We start from the raw sequence: 24,838 nt of genomic DNA, 5'->3' as shown, positions 1-24,838 counted from the left end.
TATTTTTCTTGTATTCGAAATGAAGAGTTGTGATAAACTCGGGTTAAAGGCACTATTTCAGTCTCGGACTATTGGCGCTCTCACTGCGTTCGAGCGCCAAACTACCTCGACAGAAATGGGCGCCTTTCATCCCTTGGTTAACAATCTACTATTCGTCTGTCCCATTAAGATATTCCTTATGAAGCGGTGGAAAGTGTGCCTTGAGTTATTCAGATTTTTGTTTAGGTACGAATAACCATAGCTAGATGGAAAAGACATTTGGTTTTGATGACGGAGTATGTCCTTAACTCGAAACCTCGCAATGCTATTGTTATACAAATAGAAATAACTATTTCTGTATTCTGACTGGAGCTCAAAAGTGACCCCACGGTACTTGTGCCGTGAGTAAACTCAACTGTACAGCGCGCATGTTGATAACGTGAAATATTGTTATGACCAGCAAACCATTTGACATATAGAATTTTATCTTATCTTATTTTATCTTTTTATCTTATCTTATTTTATATTATATTAGCTACTTACAATTTGACCAATCACACCTTGTTTTTATATTTAGCGGGTATTATTCAAAGCTGAGGGCGGGATATATTTATGGCATAACTTTCAGTGTGAACAGCTAAGTGTCAGTCATATGAACTGTTTTTCGAAATCAAAAATTTACCTAGAGCTTTGTCTATATAGTACCGGCCAATAATATATCACCTTTGAGTGTTTTTGTATGAGCTTCTATAAACAATATAGGTTAGTTTGTAGATTGCATATTTTACTAGTCAGTGCAATGAAATACTGTGAATTACAATAGGATACTCAGCATTAACTAAAAAATGTCTATTAAAAAAATGAAGTTAACAATACATTTAAAAAAAAACCTCTATGAAAAAACCATTGCATGAGACCAATTTTTCTCATCGGCCATACAAAGGAATACTACTAGACTACCTAAAGCAGTGAGGTGGAAGTCACTCACAAATATATATAAAAAGTTATACCGTAAAAACATGGAGGTGATATATTATTGGCCGGTACTGTAATATCGTTGCTGAAATTTATATATACTTCTTCAAAAATATCCTCAATCTATTCAGGTTGAGTACTAATTTGCTGTAGTACTTTTCCAGACTATTCGCAACAAACTGACAGACGCGGTCAAGGCCTAGCTTAAAACACAGAAGATATTACTAGTTGAAAGATATCCTGATGGCTTAATTTATCTCACCGCGAGCCAACTCATTAGTATTAGTCGGGTTAGTAGGTTTTTCAATTAGATAGTAATTGAATTCTGAAGGCTTGATGGGCTGTGGTGCCAGTGATTAGCATATTCTCAAGAAATTAAAGTTAAAATTATTTGGAATCTGTGTTATTAATTACAGCAATATAGTTTTAGGAGCCTCTGGTTATCGCCAAGGAGAAGCGATATATTCCCAGAATGTTGCGTGAGGCCGTTTTGCACAAGACTCGTTTTTCCTTCGCAATATTTGATATGCCAGATTTAGGGTCCTTAACGCTTTTAAATGTTGATTGTGGAGTCTATTTTCCTTTCTTACTTAAATGTTCATGTAGGATTTCTAATCGAAATGTTCCTAAATTGAAATTGAAAAACTTTATCTTAGACACATATTATCCCTGTCAGTGGTTAGTAAAAGTATAACTTCTTCCTCGCGTTATCCCGGCATTTTTCCACGGCTCATGGGAGCCTGGGGTCCGCTTGGCAACTATTCCCATGTCTTGGCGTAGGCACTATTTTACGAAAGCGACTGCCATCAGACCTTCCAACCCAGAGGGTAAACTAGACCTTATTCGGATTAGTCCGGTTTCCACACGATGTTTTCCTTCACAGAAAAACTGGTAAATATCAAATATCAATTTGAAATGATCTGCAAGTTCTGAAAAACTCATTGGTTCGAGCCGGGGTTTGAACGGGGTGTTATAGGTTATATAGGTTTTCGCGGGCTTGGTTTCCGCAACTCGACTTCATATAATGCGACTATTTTGCGTGATGGGTTGCCGGCACTACTCTTGCCAACCCAACTCTTCCAAGAAGCCTAGCAGACCCTTGATGTTGCCGGCGACTTCTGGGAGAGATCCTGGCGAACCGAGGTATTGTGCCCGGTAATCTGCCACCCCTGGACATTCGAGGATGACGTGGGCGGCTGTCTCTTCTGCCTGCCATGGTTAGTAAGTGCTTGTTTAGTGGGGCGTGGCCAGTTATGGCTCCAGATAGTAGCCGGAGCTGTGGCCTCTTCAGCAGTCGCAGCCTACGTGACAGACCTGGGTTGATCGTCGGGAGGGCTTCCTTCGCCTGTCTGCAAGTGAACGGGGTGTTATTTATACGTCATAATCTCATAGAAGTTTGACGTTTAAAATAACACTTGCACTGCGTGTACTATCTAAATCGTTGCAGACTTATCTTTGTCTAACTCTACCTATGTATCATAACCTCAGCCTCTTAGAAAAAAAAACAAGGTCATATTGTACGTATTACTGGATCTACTTGAATAAAAAGTGTTTTGAATTAAATCATGGCCGATTTAAGTACAATATTGGACCTTTCGTATTATACATTTTGTAAAACAGAATTTGATCTTCGGTTCATCTTGTTGGGGTCGCTGGGGATTTTCTCTTGCCGTCCCCTAAAGTTACTGGCATTTAAATAAAAATCAGTATACGTCAACGAAATCAACGCAGTAATAATAAGTATACAAAATGCATTCGCCGGAAAACGCATTATATTGGGTCGCGTCCAAAATAATTATAAACCAGTAAATTGCGGCTTGTCGTCAATAAATTATACCCTGTGAAATATAGCACAATTACTGACATACCGTAAGTTAACTAAATAAGAGTTATAATCGACTGTACTTTTTAGATGTAGCACCGAATGCAACACATTAATTGTCACAGAGAGACAAGGAAACGAATGACAAATGCAGATTGATAATCCTTATACTAAGTTGACCAAGTTATGTTATTTCTTAATCTGTGGACATATTCTCTGGCGAGGGCTTCATAAAAAGTTAATGAAATACATTAAAAACGGGTCACTCACGTATTTTAAGTCGAAAAACGACACATGTTTCACACTCGACGTTTCACTCCGCACCGAGGAGTGTCATCAGGAGCTTGCGTTGATGGTGACGGACCGGCGCAGACTGCGTGCCGCAGCCCTCCGCGCCCGATGACGACGCGGACGCCGGTGGCGGCAGGGGGGGCGAGAAACCACCCTCGTTTACGGCATTATTGTCAAATGATGGGTTGCACACAACACTTTACTACGTCATTCGCTAATAGACGACCACACTGTCCACCGACGTAGTACCCAAAACAGTTTTCCAGCTCGGAAGCACTGACCAACCAAAATCACGGTTAAAATTCGGATGACGACTAATTTCGATAGCCTCCCGTACTTTTCCGTAAATAATTAAGTGTTGAATTTGGCGGTTTTATTTAACCTAGGATCCTTTAGGCCGCCAAAAGTTTGAGGGAAAATCAAGATTCAAAAGAGAAACAGTAAAGTTAATTACCTAAAATAATCCAGTTCTAGATAGATACTCAAAATAACGATTTTATCAAAAATGGTGATTTATCTTATGTAACATTTGGTAAAAACTATGATCTATGACGTTTATCTAAACGTTTGTATTTACGTTTGTATTTCGTTTCGTTTTCTGCAAATTCTCATGTTGGCTAGGCCCCCAAAGGCCGCGTGGGTTCGTACACAGATATTAGATTTCTGTGGTAAGTACTCTATATTTTAAAGCCGCTAGGGATCTCATAATTATCACTGTGATAATGATAAGCTTTGTAGCTATTTCAGGACGATGCCATTGCGAGTAGAATCGAAACCAGCATTTAAATCCCCATAGTGAACACACACTGTAGAACTAAAGCCACGTGGTGGTCTACAGTGACCCGCGACTTGGAACGAGCCCAACTTACCCCAAGGACAACTCAGGACTGACGGTCCTGGCGCATGAGAACGAGGAGAGCCGACCCTAAGTAATGGGAATAAGGCAAAGAGAAAGAAGAAGAAGAAGTAAACGGTACACTATACATACATGAATTGCCAATACTCATTCCACCGCTGGGCGCTCCGCTCAATACTGACGTCATACTAGTCGCCCGCCATTCATGTTGAAACCGGAAACGTCAAATTCAAATACAACACGGTACACCTGCGCAGACGCTGGGCTCGTTTCCGTTCATGTAATGTGACATTGAACAGAATTCGCTTTTAGACTTTATATAATACTAGCTATTGCCCGCGACTTGTAATGCGTGGAATTATAGCGCCTAATTTTGGTAGTTTATTTTTTATACAATATGTTTTTATTGATTCGCCCGCTCCATGCACCCGCGCTAGCGGACACTAAGAAGCATTTTATCTACCATTTTAATTTGGCATTTATTAAATAAAGCAAGTATTGTGGGAAACCTTATACGATTATTGCACTAATAAAAACACTGGTTTTCAGAAATAAATAAACAACTGACGACATTCTGGATAGGTACCACTTGTACGACGTAATTCACGAAATAAATAATACAAACATAAAAAATCAAAAAAAATCAAAACGGGACCCTATTACTAACACTTGTCTGTCCGTCTGTCTGTCTCATGTACCGTGATAGCTAGAGTTGAAATTTTCACAGATGATGTTTTCTATTGCCGCTATAGCAACAAATACTAAATACCCACATACATACCGGTCAAAATCATCCTCCTTTTGCGTTGCCGTAGTCGGGTAAAAAGTACGGAACCCTCGGTGGGTAAGTCCGACTCGCACTTGTCTGGTTTTTGAAATAGGCTTAAGCAACAAATCATGTTTACAAACGATAAATAAGCTACAAGGTTAAAATAGAATTTTTACAATTCGTAATGCTGTTGATTACTCATTTTACAACTTTCAAAATAACATTATAATTATAAAATTAAGAAAACCGCCGTCCAAGAGCATATTATCGGTTTATGCTCTGAATAATGTTCCGTAGTTCTCTAACTTAGTAAACATTAACCCTTTGATCGTCTATTGTTAACCCTCGACCACAATAAATAATAGTACTAGGTACAGAAGCTTCACTTTCTAACAAAACGTGTCTATTACGACAGATATGACCGCTAGGTGGCGCAAGCGCGAGCAGGCGTCCGTTACCGTGACTTATTAATATTATTAGTTTCTATGGTAGCTATAGTATAGTTTAGACTAAGAGTAATTTGTGTTTTATTATTTTTATTTTTTAAGAATTTATTTAATATTGTATTGTAATTTTAATAAACAAACACATTTACTAATGTTTGAGAATAAAAATAAGACATTTAAAAAAATATTACTTAAGAATGTATTAGTTGGGCCATTTTAGTTAAAGATGTACCTACCTACAATAAGAAATCTTTTTTTTTTTCAAATTTGGAATTTTTCATGTTATATTTCTACCCAGTCGCAAGCTCTTTCAGAGAAACAGGATAAAAAAGGAACAAAAATTAAAAGGAATCATAACTTTTATGTATGAGCTTACAGAATTCCTCTCACATAACTTTTCCTAAATGTGCTCCATTACTTTTTCCATGCCAAAAGCTATGACGCACCCACTATGGACAAGTAAAAACACATTATTTACTTCCAACGCCGTGGGCGAGTGACTCACAAATCTCAGAACTCAACCGGAAAAAACGTTGGACAGTTTTGACAGAAGTTAAACGAGTTACCTGTAAAACTGGCCTCATGGTCGTCTAGAGCTGAAAAGTCGTATTCTCATACGGGTTTCATAATGATATACCTACTAACAGTTCATGGTCGTGACAATGACGTGCGGCAAATTCGTTCTGTCATCTTTGTGAAAAGTACAAGGAATTTCCTGCTTCTAGTAACAGTTTTAGAATAATATAAAAATAATATACTTGCAATTTATTTTCAGTTTTATAATTCACAAAGCATAATATGCTCAGAAAGTGCTCAAGCACAAAGTACAGGCATATAAGTTGCTCACAAAGCACAATTTTTTGCACATGTGCGGTAATTATCAATAATTTCGTATTATGAAAACTTGAGTCTTGGGTCAACTAAGTACTACATAGTTATGAAGAAATTATGGTATAACCAAAGTTGGTTTAATTTAAAAATATAATAATATTTTCACGACATGGGTCCATTTCTCGTAAGGTATTAGACTAAAGGGGCCCACTGACTATCAGTCCGCCGGACGATATCGGCCTGTCGGTTGTTCGGAACTGTCAAATTTTTGTTCTAACTGATACCTTAATATTATTAGTACACGAATGTCAAGTCGTATGGGTTACCATAGCAACATCAACACACTTATAATATTAGACTAATAGCGTTCGAGAAATAGGCCCCTGCTCGTAAAGGTTATTTACGAACGAAAGATTTTTGTCAAAGAACAATTTTTTGTACTCTATTTTTCGCGATTTCACGATTTTTTATCACCATTTACGAAAAGTGAAGTAAGAAACTATAATTTCTTAAAAAGGTAAACTTAGGTATATCCTTGGTAAGAAGCAAACATCTCAAAAAACGACAAACGATAAAATAATCTCAAAAACCGGCCAAATGTGAGCCGGACTCGCGCACGAAGGATTCCTTACCATTACGCAAGAAACGGCAAAAAATCACGTTGGTTATATGGGAGCCCCACTTAAATATTTATTTTATTCTGTTTTTAGTATTTGTAGTAAGTAGTAGTAATACATCATCTGTGAAATTTTCAACTGTCTAGCTATAACGGTTTATGAGATACAGCCTAGTGACAGACGGACAGACGGACGGACGGATAGCTTCTTAGTAATAGGGTTCCGTTTTTACCCTTTGGGTACGGAACCCTAAAAACATTAAAAACTAATCAAGAAGACTAGAATAAATTAGGTTACCATCAATAAACCGGTGAATAACATCAAACAAATATTTTGTTCTGAACGTAAATTAGTCGCATCGCACCATCGGGAACAAACCAAAGAGACCTATTTCTAAACCTAGTGCTCAGACAGTCTGAATCTAGGACATTTGCTGTGGAAGTTATTTTAATGCATGAGTTAACGTATGGATTTAATGTAACGTGGTTAGGCAACCAGGGGATTTGTACTAAAATATGAGTGAGTCTTATGAGTATAATTTAGAAGAACTTGAAACAATTTAATGTTTTGTCTTAATAAGAGTAAAGTAAAACTATGAAAACGGATTATATCGCGTATATTGAATTTATAATACATATTTATATTTATTGTAAAGGGTTCGAAACGTCGGGATGTATTATAAATTCAATATACGCGATATAATCCGTTTTCATAGTTTTATTTCATGAGTAACTATCGCGGTAACCGAAGACAATATTAAGAGTAAAGTAAATAAACTATTCAGAAGTAAAAAAAAACCGGCCCAGTGCGAGTCGGACTCTCGCACGAAGGATCCCGTACCATTACGCAAAAAACGGCAAAAATATCACGTTTGTTGTATGGGAGCCCCCCTGAAATATTTATTTTATTCTGCTTTTAGTATATGTTGTTATAGCGGCAACAGAAATACATCATCTGTGAAAATTTTAACTGTCTAGCTATCATGGTTCATGAGATACAGCCTGGTGACAGATAGATGGACAGACGGACAGTGGAGTCTTAGTAATAGGGTCCCGTTTTTACCCTTTGGGTACGAAACCCTAAAAAGAATGAAATAAATAAATATATAAATAAGGTAATCAGGCAAGGCAAGAAAAAGACTCCACATTCAGGTTACCAAATTGTGTCAACTAATCTACTTAAACATTTCTTCTCGACAGGATCACAAACAAACGGAAAATGACTGCCATTTTTTTTGTTCAACATTGGCTTCATTTCATGAAGTTACATATTTACATATTTATAATGCTTTCAGTTCACAATCATGCCTAGGTTTAAAAGTTATTTTATCAACTTTTATGACTCCCAAAACTTTAATTGAAAGTTATGATAATTATTTTCATCTCTTGTTATTGACCACTACCTATTTGATTTATTATTTAATTTGGATTAATATTATATTTAAATTATGATTGAATGAGTTATAAAACGCTTATTTACCAATTATGATTTGATATGTGAGTATTTATTAACATTGTATTTATAACATCAGTTAAAGATTTAACTATCACGAATACTGCCGTTTGACACATTGTTAAACACTGATTTAAACTTTCACGATTTTTACTCATTATTATTTACAACGACGGGACTTAATCGCGTAAAATAAGTTTTAAATTTACCTCCGACGTTTCGAGGACGGCGTTGTCCCCGTCACTTACTAACTGTTACCCTGTGTGTGTTGCCGTTACTGTTGTAACTTATTTTACGCGATTAAGTCCCGTCGTTGTAAATAATAATGACACATTGTTGTTTAGTCTAACATTTACAAATGAAATAAATATATTCTAAAATAAACCATGTTGTATCCAGACAACACTTAAAATCCATTATAAAACTAAACGAGTCCTAAATACATAATAATTGTGAGTTTTCAACGAAACACTTCAACTAAGAAGACAGAAATATTCAACACCAAACAAAAGCCAAAAGTTTGTAAATGTGAATGTACAAACAGAGGTGTGACATACAATGATGCAATGCGTGCCAACAAACTACAAAATGCACCTTTTCATTGTAATTTACACCACAACACAAATAATGATGATAGTCCTGCTAAATTCAAAAGCTCTGTCTCAGAATATGATCAGCACGTGACGATAACTAGATATAAGAAAGCACGCGCCGTTCCAGTTAAGATTACGCCTGCACCTCCGTAAATTAAGAATGTAGTATTAAAGTATCAGTGAAAAAAAAAAGTTTATTCAGGATAAACATTATACAGTTTGAAAACAATAGGGAATATTACGCGAAACTCTGCGTAGGGGGCGCCACTACATTTCCAACGAGCTCAACTTGAAAACAAAAGACTATAAACTAACAGCAACACGTTTAGCTAACCATAATGAACCTTATGTCTTCACAATATGGTTTACGATTCTCAATGAACAGCGTAGACAATGGTACAAAGCCGAGATTTACAGGGTCTTGTAGATTCAGTGGAGTTGTACAAATTTTCTGGCTGTCCACGCTTCATTTATGAAGCTTGCAAGTACCTATTAATAGGCGGTTGACAGACGAGTGCTATTGTCTTTGTGACAGTGTTATAATGAAGTGTGGGGCGTTGTTGTGGGGTATAATAATAACACAAGAGTGGATAGTAAATACTGAGTATCAAGTGGAAATTATGGTCGTAAACCATTGTATATGAAATAACAGTATGTCAAGGTTTATGGCATCGTTAAGTGAGTGTTCTGTAAAGTAGTAAAATACAGATAAATAATTTTGTGTTTTTGAATTTTGAATTTGAACAGATGGGAGATAGGTATAGTGTATAACCTGATAATCAGCTGTGGCCTACACTACAATAATATTTATAAATATCGCAAGTTATACAGTCCACGTATAGTCAGAAGAAGTCACGAAAGTCAGAAGTTTTGTGTTGCAATGTCTACGTGCAAAATTAATTCTCAGTGCACGATTCTATATTTTAATTGCAAAATGACTGATGTTGTATTATTTTCAATATATTTAACTTGCCGTACTTTAGTTTTAGTAATTTTAAAATATTAAAAAAGTACTGTTAAGCTCCAAAATGTTTCCAGTTTAAATTTTCCAGAGGTGCGGATTTACAAAAAAAGCCTATTTTCGAACTATGTTTATCAAATGGTTAGTTATACACTTTTTTTTTGACGTGAGAATTTTCTTGTCATTTCAACTCAGAATCACGACCTCTTTCGATCCACATAGGATGTAATGTCGATGTCGCTATATGTCCATTTTAACGCCCTTCCATTTTGTTACCGTCATACAACTCATACAATAAAAATTGTAACTGAGTGGAGATAAAAATCTTGGGATTTTTTTTTCTCCCATTAAAATCGAAAGAGCTCATGATCCTGAGTATAAATAACATAAATATTTACAAATAAAAAAAATTGGTACAGTCGCCATCAGATATATCGGAACGGCCGCGGTGCTCACAAATATCTGACCCCGCCTCTATTGTCAAGGCGTTAGAGTGCGTGATCAGATATTTTTGAGCACCTCGGCCGCTTCGATATTATATCTGATGGCGACTGTACAGTACAACTTTAAATAAAATGGCCGAAATTCCTATTAGTTTCTCCACTGTAGTATAATAAAATAACCTAGGTATACAATTATATCTAGAAAGCTGAAATGGACCGCTCTTTCATTCAGTCGTCCTCGCCCGTCATGCCTGTAGTGCAACAAGGTGAAGCAACTGAACATGATTTGTTTATAATTTTGTGTTATGATGACATTTCATTAATAGTAATGTCTTTGATGATATTTTTACGGTTTCGTCAATAAGACGTGTGGAATTTACTGCACGTTCGCCAAATTAGCATATTTCATATTTCATTTATTACTGGCACACAAATTACTGGCTCCTTTACTCCTTTTTTAATTTTAATTTTAATTTCTCTAATTCCTTTTTTATTACTGCATGTCTAACAACCCAGTTATTCACTTAGTTCTTTAAACAAATGTTATATATAAAATTTTAATTGTATACATGTTTATATTACTTAAACTAGTACTTAAAAAAATGTTTCGTGTAACAATCTGTTAATTAAGGAAGAGCGGTGTTGCCCAACACAGGCAAATTTTGCTTACCGGGCAGCACTATCCCCTACTTATAGACGCCTGTATATTTTACGAAAATAAATAATTTTAATTTTAATTTTTTAATTTTAATTTATTGCACAGTCATGATACATAAAATAAGGTGTTACAAATAAAGTAAGTAAATTCATGACACCCTGTTAGGGTACAACAACAATGTTTAACTTACTATCTAATACCTATTAAAACATTTCATTATAATATATCTACCGTAATTTGTGTAAAGAAATAAAATAAGATAATAATAATCATCAAATAATAACATTGTAAAAGTGATAAAAGATAAAAAAAAATAATAACATTCCATAGATTCCGATTTTGGCAATTGTAAAAGTAAAAGTAAAAAAAAAAAAAAAAAAAAAAAAAAACAATTTGAATTCAATATCACAATAAATAAATTACAGTAGTTTAAATTCTTATTATAAGTATTTGCGCATTTTAAAACCATTCACGGATTGTATACCTATTTGCCCTATCATGTGCGTTTATCGAAAATTCGCTATTAAAAAGTTACGAATTGTTGGACTAACGAGGACTCTCCTGCCAAGTACTACATATTATTATATTGGGCATGTATGTAGGTATTGTATGTAGATCAATCTACGTGATGCAGTTCTGCGTGAGACAGAGAGCAATTCGGTAAACTGAGATTCAACCAGATATTCTCATTATTATGTACCTACATTAAATCATTTTACGGTTTAGACTCACTTGTCGCGCGAGTGACTAAAACAAGTGAGTCTTAACCGTTAAATGATTTAATGTTACTATGTCTCACAACAGTTTAAATTCTAATGTACCTACATCAGACTTTTAGTAGTCAAATTAACATTTAAATAACCAATCTATAATATTTTCAATACTAATGACAAAAAGCTGTGCGTCAATCGCTGTTTGTTTGGATAATCCGGAATATGTAAGTGGCGTATAGCACAAACGTATTCTCACCCGACGTGATAGGAAAAGGAAATATATTTAATCAAAAGAGCGAAGAGACACAATAATAGTATATACCTATTAATTAAATTAAATTAAATTAAATTGTCATTTATTTCAGGCCTTATACACCCATATGTGTTAGTAACTTACATAGCTAATAAAAATAATGTTAGTGCTATTACAAAACAAATTAACATGCAAATTAACTAATGACTAGGAGCTAACTTAGGGCTAGGACACACCGGATGAGCCTTATAAATCTAACATATCACCACAAATTATCATCATTTTTGAATAGAAAATGCAATTAATAATTTATCTGCGTTGCTATATCAGAACAAGGTATGAAAATACATCGCCGTTGCATAGCATGAAGGATCAGTTTCATATGACGTTAATAAATATACCCAGGTAGCAAAATGACGTCATTATGACGTCAGCGACGTCATAATGACGTAATAATGCCGTCATTATGACGTCGCTGACGTCATTTTACGTCATTTTGCTACCTGGGTAGCTATGCGAGGTCGGTGCAAGCTATATGGGCCTGAAATATAAATAAACTAACCTTCTAATTTGTTGTGCTTTCCTTTCTTCAGCTGTTGTTGATACTCACAGTAATTCATAGGATAGAAAATTTAAATTATGCCACCAAAACGGAGGAAAAATGGGGGAAATAATTTAAGCTTATTTTGGCGTAGTTGTAGGGAATGGTGTATTAAACAACATACTAAAAGTGGGGGTGACATACATACTAAAACATACAGAGGGTGGGGGTGAAGCGAGTAAATAACTCGTAAACGGTAGCCCATAGAAGTATATCGTCTAAATATATATATGTATGGTATGTTATTGTATTATGTTATATTTTGTTTATATTGTTAATGTAGCACCGCCCACAATCTCCAATTTGCCTAAAGGTTGACTTGTAGAGAATGCCTCATGGCATTAAGTTCGCCTTTTATGCTGTAAGTTTTTCTTTTATGCAATAAAGGATAACGAAAGAAATAAATTAATTTATATTGATTTTTTTATTATGAAATAAATAAGTAAATGTAAATCTGAATCTTTTAACAGATATTGCAATTACATATTTTTATATAAAGACGTTTACCTAATTAAATAGTTAATTTAATTATAATTATTTTGTTCTAGCTTTTGCCTTTTCACCGCCTTAAGGGGTGAGTTCTGGGATAAAAACTATCCTATATCCTTCCCCGAGACTCATCTTCCTATACCAAATTTCAACTAAATCGGTTCAGCGGTTTAAGCGTGCTGAGGTAACAGACAGACACACTTTCGCATTTATAATATTAGTATGGATAAGTTACGTACCTAATTCAAAACCTGTGAAAAGTTAGACGTACTATAATTATTTATGTGATAGTTAACTGACTGAAAACTTATTAAAAAAAATTGTTGTCTGATAATATTTATTTTATGTTTATATTCAACTTGGATTTTGAAGTGTTCCTGGGGCCCATTTCTTGAACGATATTAGTCTAATATTATTAGTGTGTTGTCATGGCAACCCATACGATTTGACAATTCGTGGACTAATAATATTACTCTAATATTGTTCGGGAAATGGGACCCAGTATCGAAATCTATTGTCATCATCATCATCATCATGTCAGCCGATAGACGTCCACTGCTGGACATAGGCCTCCCCCAAGGCTCGCCACTCCGACCGATCCTGTGCCGCTCGCAACCACCGAATTCCCGCGACTTTCACCAGGTCGTCGCTCCATCTCGTTGGAGGCCTACCGGCAGTTCGAACTCTATTGTAGAACTCAAGAACATTGATTTTTAATAAAACCGGCCAAGTGCGAGTCGGACTCGCGCACGAAGGGTTCCGTACCATTACGGAAAAAAACAGCAAAAAAATCACGTTTGTTGTATGGGAGCCCCATTTAAATATTTATATTATTCTGTTTTTAGTATTTGTTGTTATAGCGGCAACAGAAATACATCATCTGTAAAAAATTCAACTGTCTAGCTATCACGGTTCGTGAGATACAGCCTGGTGACAGACAGACAGACGGACAGACGGACGGACAGACGGACAGCGGAGTCTTAGTAATAGGGTCCCGTTTTTACCCTTTGGGTACGGAACTCTAAAAATGATTTAAAAAATTGATTAATGGTACCTACAGCTTGTAACAATCATTAAAAAAAATGCTCCTTCCCAATACCCAAGCGTTTCATTTATCTAGGCAAAATAAGAAGGTGAGACATTATTTATGATGGAAGTTATTTCAGGTGCGTCACGTTAGTCACGTACATACAAACAATAAAGTTCATACGTGATGTGAGTCGCGTCAGTAAACAAATAGACAATGTCCGAAATCAGATACGTAATTAGGCTTCAAAGGTTCAGCAGTTTGTCTGATATAATTTATTTATTTTCTATTAATAATTTGTTATACGGTTAATCCACGACTGCTTCGAGTATAATATCTAAGAACATTGAGAGCTACGATGCTATCTACAACAGGAAGTCATCAAGCGTTTTATTTAGTTTTTATTTCCAACTACAATCCGCATGGAAACAGCCGACATTTAACTTTGTAACTTATGATGTTTACTTTCCATAAATTTAGGTTAAACGCTCTGTCTAATATATTTATATACATTTAACCTGGCATCGTGAGTGTCTTCAGTTTAACCGAATATTATATTTATAAACTGGACTTGCGTAAAACTTCTCTCGCCTTGACAGAGAGTACGAAAGCCCACGAAAAGCTTGGCAAATGAGTGACGTCTCATTTCTGAAAATATTAGCTTTTCCTTGAGGTCAGTCGCTTCAGTTTTAATTAATTCTGTCCACCCATTTCGTAACTCGGACTTTGTTTGTGTAACTGGTTAAAAATTGGCAGTTATTATTTTGTTATGCACGTTTACTTCGCGTTGGTGTTATTGCCGATATTCTTAAACTTGTTTGTATGAAACTGTGTCATACGGAGCAAATCCATCTTTCATTTGTTTATAAATAACCTGTAACCGGAACAAGCTTTCTGCCCCACACCGTCTGTAGGTGCGCGAACGCCGCTCGGCAGTCTCTCTGCGACCTCCGCAACGCGCGCAAGCGTGCAAGCTCCGCTACAAACAAAACATTTATTAACTCGAGTAAACAAATATGATCGCGTGAACATGTCGTTCTGTAGAATCACCGGCCGCAGCCGCGGGCTGCCCAAGCCGCACTACTTCCCGGTCCTCGCTCCGATCTCCCCTGCGGACGCCAAGCGATGCTGCAGGATTACCGGCAAATCCTACGGACTGCCTTCTCATCACTACATTCCAGTGCTTTTGACCGCCCGCTCCGGCAGAAAGAAGTGCAAAATCACCAACGTCGCCGGCGAACTCGGCCCACACCACTACGCTCCAGAAATTAACTACGGCAACAGAAAACATGACGTTCTACCGGACTTCAGATATATTTTCCCCGTACTGGACGGCTCGACAGAGGCACAAAAGGCTTTAATGGATATGCTGCTGACGAAACATGTCAATGACGACAAACGTTATGTGTATACGGTACAAGAAAGAAGATGCAGTTTAGTGTTCTCCGCTCAAATGGAGCAGGCAGTGCGCGACGGTGATGTTAGAGACGTGATGTTGGCGAAAGATTCGGACACAGTGCTAATAAAAACGAAACAGGGCCGCAGTGTCTCCATGGACTTTAAGGATTTCACAGAAGACCTTGAAATGTACGAAGGCGAAGGGCCTAATGCAGAGGTGCTATTGCAAAGGGAAAAGGAAGAATTAGCGGAAAGAAAAAAGAAGAGGAAACGTGCCGCTGGATTATCTTCAATGAAGAAAATATTTGAAAACAAAGAAAAGCTGGCTGAAGTAGAAGAGTTGGAAGAGGAAAAGCTTAGGCAAGAACGCCTCTCTAAAAAGGCTAAATTAGACAATAAACACGAAAAGTGTGACATTAAAAGCTTCAGTTGTAACAATTTCGATGTGAGCCATATGCGCTCTAAGTCAAGTATAGTTAGTTGCACCGCCGAGTGGACGGAGCGAATGCATCCGTTAATAGAATCGTGGGACTGGGAGCTGTTTGAAAAGGAAGCGGGTAATAAACAAGTAATCCCAACGGCAACCCAATTGCCGACACCTGTTAAGATAACCCCGTATCACTGTGAAGCTGAGATTTACGAGTCTGAACAAAATATTAGCGATGTGTCGATTCCGCTGGAAAGTGTACCGTGTGTGAACCCCCTTAAAGTTCCAAAGGAACGTCCGTCCAAAACAATCCTAAACGCAGTGAAAGAATTAAGCGAGGAGCGTTTGAATGAAACAATGAATATCGAAGAGAAATTACTTTCTGAAAACAAGGTTGACATGCTTCCGTCCTTGGATATATTACCGGAAGTTATTAAAAATATAAAGAAGGGCAAGAGAGAAAAAATAGCTAAAGTTTCTGGTCTGACGATAGACATAAACAAAGCGAAAAAGTTTATCCCCGGACAACATGTCAACACTCCACAGGGTCCAGTATTTGTTCCGGGCCAGACTGTGGAAACTCCAGTTGGTCCTTTGTTTGTTCCTGGGCTTAGTGTGAATACGCCCGATGGCCCAGGGCTTATACCAGGACATATTGTCACTAATGAAAACACAAACGAACCTTTCTTCCTCGCGGGGCAAGTGCTGCAAACTTCTAATGGAGAGGAATTCGTATGTGGACAAGTAATGAAAAATAAGGATAATGGACACCGCTTCACAGAAGGTCAAACAGTTGTATCCGAAGAAGGCTTGAAATTTGTACCTGGTAAAGTACTACACAGCGGATCTGAAGAAATATTTGTACCTGGCCAAACAATAATGACTCCGGAAGGTGTTCAGTTTATTCCCGGACAAACTATGACTGAGAGCAAAGGAGTTATTTTTACACCTGGTCAAAACGCAAAGATTAATAATGACTGGCAGTTCGTGCCAGGACAGGTGGTGCATCAAGATGATGGATTACAGTTCGTGCCCGGAGCAACAATAGCGACACCAAACGGACTGAAGTTTGTACCAGGACAAACCGTTTCCACTGACGGTGAAACGATCTTTGTACCCGGTATCACAAAAACAACAAGCAACGACACTTTACAATTCGTTCCTGGCACCACAGTGGAGACAATCGATGGACCGAAATTTATTGAAGGTCAGATAGTGCACACCGAATATGGAGAAAAGTTTATGCCCGGCAAAACTATAATAGAAACTAATGGACACGTAGAGTTTTCGGTTGCAAAGTCCGTTGAAGATATCACGTTCTCAGAATCTGCTCCTACCGGATTACCAATCGATATCAAGACATGCTCGCTGTCTGAGGAGTCCTTGTATGTTTTTGGACACATGGTGCAAACAGCGAAGGGTATTGAATTTTACCCCGGCCCAAGAATGCCGAATATTGATGGCAAAGTTGTCCCCGGTCGGCTCGTTAAGAATGAATTAAACCAGTCACGCTTCGTTCCCGGAATGATGGTGGAGGGTGTTTTTGTACCCGGACAAATAGTATTCACTGAAAACGGAGAACAGTTTGTCCCAGGTCAAGTGGTCGATACTACTGATGGACCCAAATTTGTTCCTGGGCAAGTAGTAAACACAAGAAATGGACCAAAATTTGTCCCAGGTCAAACAATTCATACTATTGATGGGCCTCGGTTTGTACCAGGACAAATTATTGAAACGAAAGCTGGCCCTACGTTCATACCTGGTCAAGTTATTTCTACAGAAGATGAAGGATCAAGATTCGTCCCAGGTCAAGTGGTTGATACTGAAGAAGGACCTAGATTTGTTCCTGGAAGAGTCATTGAAACCGATGACAACGGAGTCACATTCGTGCCTGGACAAATCGTTCAAACTCCTGAAGGCCTCAAATTCATTGCCCCTGATCTAACAGAAGGTGAAGAAGGTCTTGAATTCTCCGTACAAAGCTTTATTGTCACTCCAGAGGAGTTAAAGTTATTAAAGGTCAAAACGAATCCAAATGATACTACTTCGACTAAAGGAGAGTTGAGTATTGATACCAAGATGTTAAGACAGCTTTCAGAAGCAGGAATGTCTATCGGAAGACAAGTACCAGCAGATTTACCTGCTATCAGTGTAATTTTAAACCACACACGTAACGTTGAAGCCTTGAAGGCGTTTGTCACTGATTATGGACTTAAAGATGAAATAGCAAATCAATTGATGGATGTGATTACGTCAATCATTGAAATGAGTGTCCATTTGAAATCTGAATTACACGAAAATGATGAAGAAAAAATAAATGACAGGAAGAGTAGAGTTAATAAGAAAAGATTAGAAATGCAGGAGACTGGATATGGTGGTAATGACCAAAGTGCACAACAAGAACATGTTAAAAATTCTATAGCGGCAGCAGTCCTGGCTGCTCTAGTCACTGCTGAACAATTCGAAGACAACAATAACGGCAGGGAAAAGTATAAACTAATTTTAAAATCTATTGATACTATTTTAGGAAAAACCATAGACGAAGACTTAGTTTCTGCTATGTTCGAAATTTTACAAAAAAATGAAGACAAAGAATTCTTGTGTGAAGAAATATTGGAAAATACAACACAGCCAAAAGTAGAATTGATCAAAATTGCAATTAACAGCTCCTTACAGAAAAATGCGATCAGTGAAGAAGACATAATTGAGAAATTCGGTGATTTCCTAAGCAGTGAACATGAGGTTTTAGGACCGGCTTTCAAGAATATCACTAAAAACGACACAAATATCTTACACCATGTTTTGAGTCATATTTCAGACTCAATCTCGTTTATCAAAACTGAACATGAAGCCGCAGAGACACTCCAAAAAGCTATTGTAGCTGCCGTACAAGAAGCGAGTGCAAAGGAATTAGAAATTCTAATCAATGACACAGAAAGTAAACATTTGAAAGAATTAATAGTTCAATCTATTGGTTTGGCGAAACTTCTCGGAATGCGCGACGTTGCCGCTACTCTCTTGTCAGTTGCAAACGACGAACAATGTTTATCTAAAATAGCAAGCGACCCAACGAGTCTAAACATTTTGAAACGCCTGACAGTCATGCGGAAACTCGCAGACAAAACACCAAGCTTACACTCGGCTTTAAAGAAATTGGAAACTGACCCAGAACTGGCTCGAACAGATCCCAAACTACGGGATCTGGTGAGAGAAAGTGGTGCGCTTATGATCGTTCCTGAGGAGCCGGCATTGATGACATCGGCAGATGTGCCATTGAGTTTGCTCGATCCTGAAAATAGCTTGGCCATGGAAGATTTCCTTTTGCAACATAAAAAGCATAAAGGGGCTTTATTAATAATGAAGAGAGGTCTCCAATGTGTTATTCCTAGAGAAGCTAGCCGAGCTGTATTGTCCGGACAAGTAGGCTACACAGTTCTTGACGAAAGTGGAATCAGGCATTTCGAGCCTTTGAGCGTCTTTTCAGCCCTAAATTTGAGTCAACCGACAGCACATCGTTTTTCAATGTATAGCTGTCTTATCGCTGATAATCACGAGGAAGATTCAGAAGACTTAACAGGATACTGTAATGGTATAACTAATAACCAACGGATCAGATTAGGCGGATGGTCAAGCGGGAGTCGCAGATACAGCGGCGTTTTACTCGATAGAGAAAACACTAGGAGTCGGATGAGTAGTTTGGATTACACGCCAAGTTACAAACGCTACCCCTCGAGATCTCTCTCCAGATCGAGATCTAGTTGTAGCAGAAGTCCTCCTAAGGTAATTTCTAATACCAAAATATTTAATTTGTATCGAATTAAGCAACCATGTTGTAATGTTTAAAATAGACAATCCTTATTGGGTGAAAAAATAGTTATTTGTTATACAAGGGTGCAAAGTTGTATTTTACCCGCGAGTGTGGAATTGAAACACGAGTAAGCGAAAGGATTTTATAGTTGAACCACGAGCGAAGCGAGTGGTTCTAAAATAGAATCCTGAGCAGAGCGAGTGCTTCAACACACGAGAAATAAAATACATTTGCACCCGTGTGTAACACAAAACTTTTCCCCTCACTATAGCGAGGAAAGTGCAACATCCACAGACGTTAGATCATCTTCATCACTGGAATCACTTTTTTTACGATATTATAACAGCAAACACTGGAAATTCTGATTTTTACGTGAATCGGTGAGAAGTGTTTTTAAGTAAAAATTTTGTTGACAATGTTGACATTTCTGTTCTGACGTATGAAATGTCAACGATGCGTTTTGAAATTGCATCGACTCAACTTGTGCGTTCAGAATTATATTTAACATCATAAAAATCTAACGTTTCTTATGGAATTTTAAGGTTTATGACTTAGAATTATTAAATAAAGCTAAATTTGGTTTTTTTTTTTTAGATTCTCAAACCATTTATTTAATGATAATTAATATCGAACGAAACCATTATCATGAGCGTTTTACGTTTTGTTATCTGTCAAGCTACTTAAACACGCTCCATCCAAGGTCAAATTACTTTCCCCACTAGTGGATAAAATGCATTTTTCCCCGCTTGTTTTAAAGGATAAAAGACGGCTTTCCGAGCTAGTGAGGGGAAAAATATATTTTTTAGTAATTATGTAATTGAAATTTGAAATTGAAATTGAAAATATTTATTTCATCATTATATAGATTTATTTCAGGTAATGTTTGACGATCATGATAAGAAGATAAGCATATTTTTGACATTGATGCAAATTTATAGTGTATTTTTTTCTGAAATAAATGAATCTAAATCTATAGTAGATTGGAAAAAAAATCGGCGATACTATCATATAATTTAAAAAAAACCTTTTATTTATATTTCGAGAGATCATCATATTTTAGTGCTTCTTATTGAGAAACTCCGATTTACGACCGTTTTTTCTTCAGTTGCGTTGAATAATGTGGTATATTCAACAACTTTTAACTGACTTCTACAGCTTAATTTAGAAAGTCTTATATGACTACATAAATACAGTTTCTTTTCCTTCGTTTCAGGTCGAAGACGTAGTGGTAGCCACGACAGACTACACGGCTTCAGCCGACGACGAAGTCTCTCTGAAAGCCGGAGATATCGTAGAGGTTCTCGATACGAAGGCAGCCTTCGGATCCAAGTGAGTATCATATTATTGGCATGCGCTTTGCACAGCCGTGCCCTCATTCATTAACAGCACTTTTGTTGGTAGACGTTATTTCTTCACCATAAGGTTCACAGATGATCAATTAAATGTGTGTGTATAACTGGAGCGTACGTTGCGTCAGAGTCATTGCTTTGGTAAAATACTAATCTATCTTTAACACCACCTGTACGTATATATTCGACAACTTTAATCAGTTGTGAAACTGTCATTTTAATCGGTCATATAAAGAAACGTCAAGGGATTTTCATCTATATGTCAGTAAGTATTACTACTGAGATATTCACTATTTTATATTTATCATATTACATCTTCAGTCTATTGTAGTTGCTTCTATAATATTAACCGTTTTTAAACATAACATTCGGGAACATGACAACTCTTTCATTTTATATATTGATTAGCGTTTTATATTAACAACATTAATTGAAGACTATCAGCGGGATCTAATATTGGATTGTAGAGGATAGAAAATTTCAAGAATGCGTCTAATAGATCCAATGCGTCGAACATTCCGCATGAGACCGATATTTTTAGCCCGGTCGTTGCACTCTTACGAAACACGAATAACATTCTCATAAATCTTCATACTCGCACTCATCTATTTCACCAAATAATTATTGATTGTAACAGAGAGGCAAAGTCCAAGAAAAAACGTGCCCTGTAGTTTTACAGCCGAAACAGAGGACGCTGTATTCTGCGCCATTTTGTGGTTACTGAAACGAATTTTTTTGACAAAAATAACGTATCAGAAAATGCGTCAAAAGTATTCTCTAATAGCTTAACAGATATAAAGAACAATTAGCTAGTGGCAGATACTCTGAACCACAACTGTAGAGATATATCTATTTGGAAGTATTCGAGGCAGGCAGATACTTTTGGCGCGTTGTTTCATCCGCTATTTTTGATGTTGACTGTACGGAGCCATGTACAGTTGCATTTACATCACGAGTCTAATTCGAGGCACGAATTACTCTTAGACTTTACACAACTTACACAGTCAATAATTGTATGTGCCCTCACGCCCCTCACGAGTCACGAACCATTTGTTAACACCATCACGAACAAATACATAATGAGAGATTATTGATGCAGGTACAGAGGTCGAGTTTATCGTTACGAGAACCATTTCTTCAATACACGAGGACCGTCCATTGACTACGTATTTAGCGTTCCCACCTACAGAATGTACTATTACTGATCATGCTTTAGAAGATGAAGACAGAAGACCATTGGCCATTGTAAATATCTCGCAGAAAATTTATGTTGTATCATTTGTGTTGTGATCAAAATTAGAATTGTGATAACTATGTTACATTCATTTGTTTTTAATATTGTATATATCCTACACGTAGCTACGCTATTTGCATTATATTGTGTTTTATCATTTCTTTGTATTCTATGTATTCTAGGTGATTAAGCTCCAAGTAAATCCGATACAAGTTTGAAAGTAGATTGACATTAGTTGTTAGCTATTTCAATTGCTATTTTCACATATATGTGGTATAAAATATTTACTTTGTCTAATTATAGGGAAACAGGTATAATAAAATTAAATGCCTCGTAATTCTTGTTAATTTATTTCTCACCTTTTCCACGCGCGAGAGATGTCTAAATATAAATACGATGCGTGGTCTATTTTTTATTTTACCTTGCTTTTAAAATTTGTTTATCGTAAGAATAGTCAGGATATAATTCACAGTGACAGTGTGAGGTGGAAGTCATTATGATGATACGTACAGAGATAGATAAGTTCAGAAATAACGAGTGACTCATGCCATTTACATTCTGAGATTCTCTATTTGCTATTGGGAAATCTGTTTGTAATTTTATTGGATTGTATTTTTTTTAAATAAGGGATTATCGAACCATAATTCCAAATGTTGGCTAAAATGAACTTTGTAAAGTGCTTAATGCAGAAACCATTTGTTTTGAGTAAAAAACCGTAGACCACATCATCACTTACCATCAGGTGGGATCGTGGTCAAACGCCTGCCTATTCATCATAAAAAATAAAATAAAAAATAGTAACCATAATTAGGTACCTAATTGCCAAATAGTTCAAATTTATGAAACTTGTGGTAGGTAAATTAACGTAGAAGTGCAAATAAGCTAAGTAGGTATTATTAGAAAGATGTGAGAATAATTAGATTCTTCCAGTAGAGCACAAGTAGAAAATAGTATATTGTGTCACAAGGGAGCAAAATGACATATTTACGGCGAGGGCGTACATTGAATCCTGAACGAAGCAAAAGATTCTATAATTGAATCCTGAGCGTAGCGAGGGATTCTAAAATAGAATCTTGAGCGTAGTGAGGGATTCAAGCGATATCGCCCAAGGTGGAAATAATTTTGCTACCATGTGACACATACTGTTTTTCACATCACTTATGAGGAAATTATTATATTCCAAAATATGATTTACCTAAAAAAAATAGTATGCAAAAAAGAAAAAAAATCGTGTCCTAGAACAGAAAAGTGCCACTTTGTTCCCTCCTAGCAGGGAAGAAAAGTGCCACTTTGATCCCTCCTAGCGGGGAAGAATAAGTCTTTTTTCGAATAGATGATGTGAAAACTACTTTTCCTGTACCTTTCACGTATATTTGGGGGTCAATAATTAATCGTCGGTTCAAACTTCAAAGCTCGGTTGTGCTGTATAAAAAAAAACTCGAAAAAAATGCAAAAAGATGACTGAAAATTAGGTCAAGACATGAAGCATCTAATTTTAAGTCAAACACTGACTGAAGAGCTTCAACAAGTTAGTACTTATATGATGTTCTTATAGGTTTTAGCTTAAGAGTCCCCGGCAAGTTTGGCCGAATTGCATCTTCCGATACAAAGGTAGTTCGGTTCTCATTTTAAAACTACGTGTTGGATTGTAATGAAACATTGCACATACAATGACATGAGGTTTATCTAGGTCTGAAATTAGTTTATATAGCTCCAGTTTATAAATCAAACGAAATAGAGCAAAAACAAGTTTTGTATGTAAACCTTAAATTCGCTGTATTTTTTTAACTATGGTATCTGAAGCTACATAAACTAATTACAGAATATACGTTATCCTATTGTAAGTACAGTTTCAGAGCCATCTAGCTAATTTTAAAATGAGAGCGGAACTACGTTTGTATGGAGAACCGAGCTTGCCGGAAACCCTTAACCAACTCATGTCAATAGATTATGAGTGTAACATAATATTATTAGAGTAACTTTAATGATGATTATTTACACCAAGACATTGAAAGGTATTCGTATTAATGATCATCAACATCTTCGCGAGGAATTAAAATGCTATCCTTATTTTTTTAGTTAAACTGCAAAAATGCTGGCCGCGTAGCCAACAAGCCAATCGCTTAAGCTCCGTAGCGATCGAAAAGCAACTGTCACTGTACCACTAATATGGACGAGTGATAGAGACACAAAGCGTTGTCGTAGCGATAGCGATTGTGACATAGGCTAGGCCGGCTGGTTAAATCAATCAATCAATTAACAAAAACAGTATGACATTTAAAACTTTCGCGGTTTAAACACATATTAAATCACATTTAGAAACGGGTCTATCGCGAATTTATTTTGTTACCTTTATTTAAAAAATGTGATGTCTACCTCGAACTTGAAATGCGCTTTTCGTGGGGTAGTCACACAAATCTCTGTTTTGGCATTTTGCTGGGACGTCAGTTACCCGCGACCACGACCAGTGAAACCTGTGTCGTAACGTCGGTAAATAAAGGTAACAAAATAAATTCGCGATAGACCCGTTTCTAAATGTGATTTAAAAACAGTATGAGACTACATTGATCAAAGAATATAAACCTCAGAAATTATGAAGTCAGTAAAAATCGATCCACAAATCAATCCGAGCATTTTGAGTACCTCACAAGTTTTTAAATGGTGACGGTCGGTTTTAGACTGAGGGTGTCAAACTGTCAAACAACAAGAAATCTAGAAAAACATGGACGTCACAAAAATATTGCGAAACCTACTTTTCCACACTGATTCATGTCACAAAAAAAACATATAGCTCATTAATTCTATTGTCTACAAACTGTCAGATGACATTCGCAATACGGTCATCA

General features: G+C 36.7%; 1 protein-coding gene across 7 annotated transcripts in view; it reads left to right on the top strand.

The window, feature by feature from the left end:
* LOC134756132 (obscurin) overlaps positions 1-24,838 on the top strand; it is a 159,874-nt gene that overhangs the window by 29,054 nt on the left and 105,982 nt on the right. For 3 of the 7 annotated variants that reach the window (XM_063692949.1, XM_063692950.1, XM_063692948.1), the window contains exons 1-2: positions 14,697-19,381; positions 20,623-20,738. In XM_063692949.1, the coding sequence (XP_063549019.1) occupies positions 14,807-19,381; positions 20,623-20,738 (4,691 nt within the window). In that variant the 5' untranslated portion in view covers positions 14,697-14,806. Of the gene's footprint in view, positions 1-14,696; positions 19,382-20,622; positions 20,739-24,838 lie in introns of those variants that run through there. The other 4 variants (XM_063692954.1, XM_063692953.1, XM_063692952.1 and 1 more) reach the window with 2 other exon arrangements.

This window comes from Cydia strobilella, chromosome 3 (genome assembly GCF_947568885.1).
Source record: "Cydia strobilella chromosome 3, ilCydStro3.1, whole genome shotgun sequence".
Classification (NCBI taxonomy): domain Eukaryota; kingdom Metazoa; phylum Arthropoda; class Insecta; order Lepidoptera; family Tortricidae; genus Cydia; species Cydia strobilella.
Note: the sequence above shows the minus strand (reverse complement) of the source record. Positions and strands in the feature narration are given on the sequence as shown.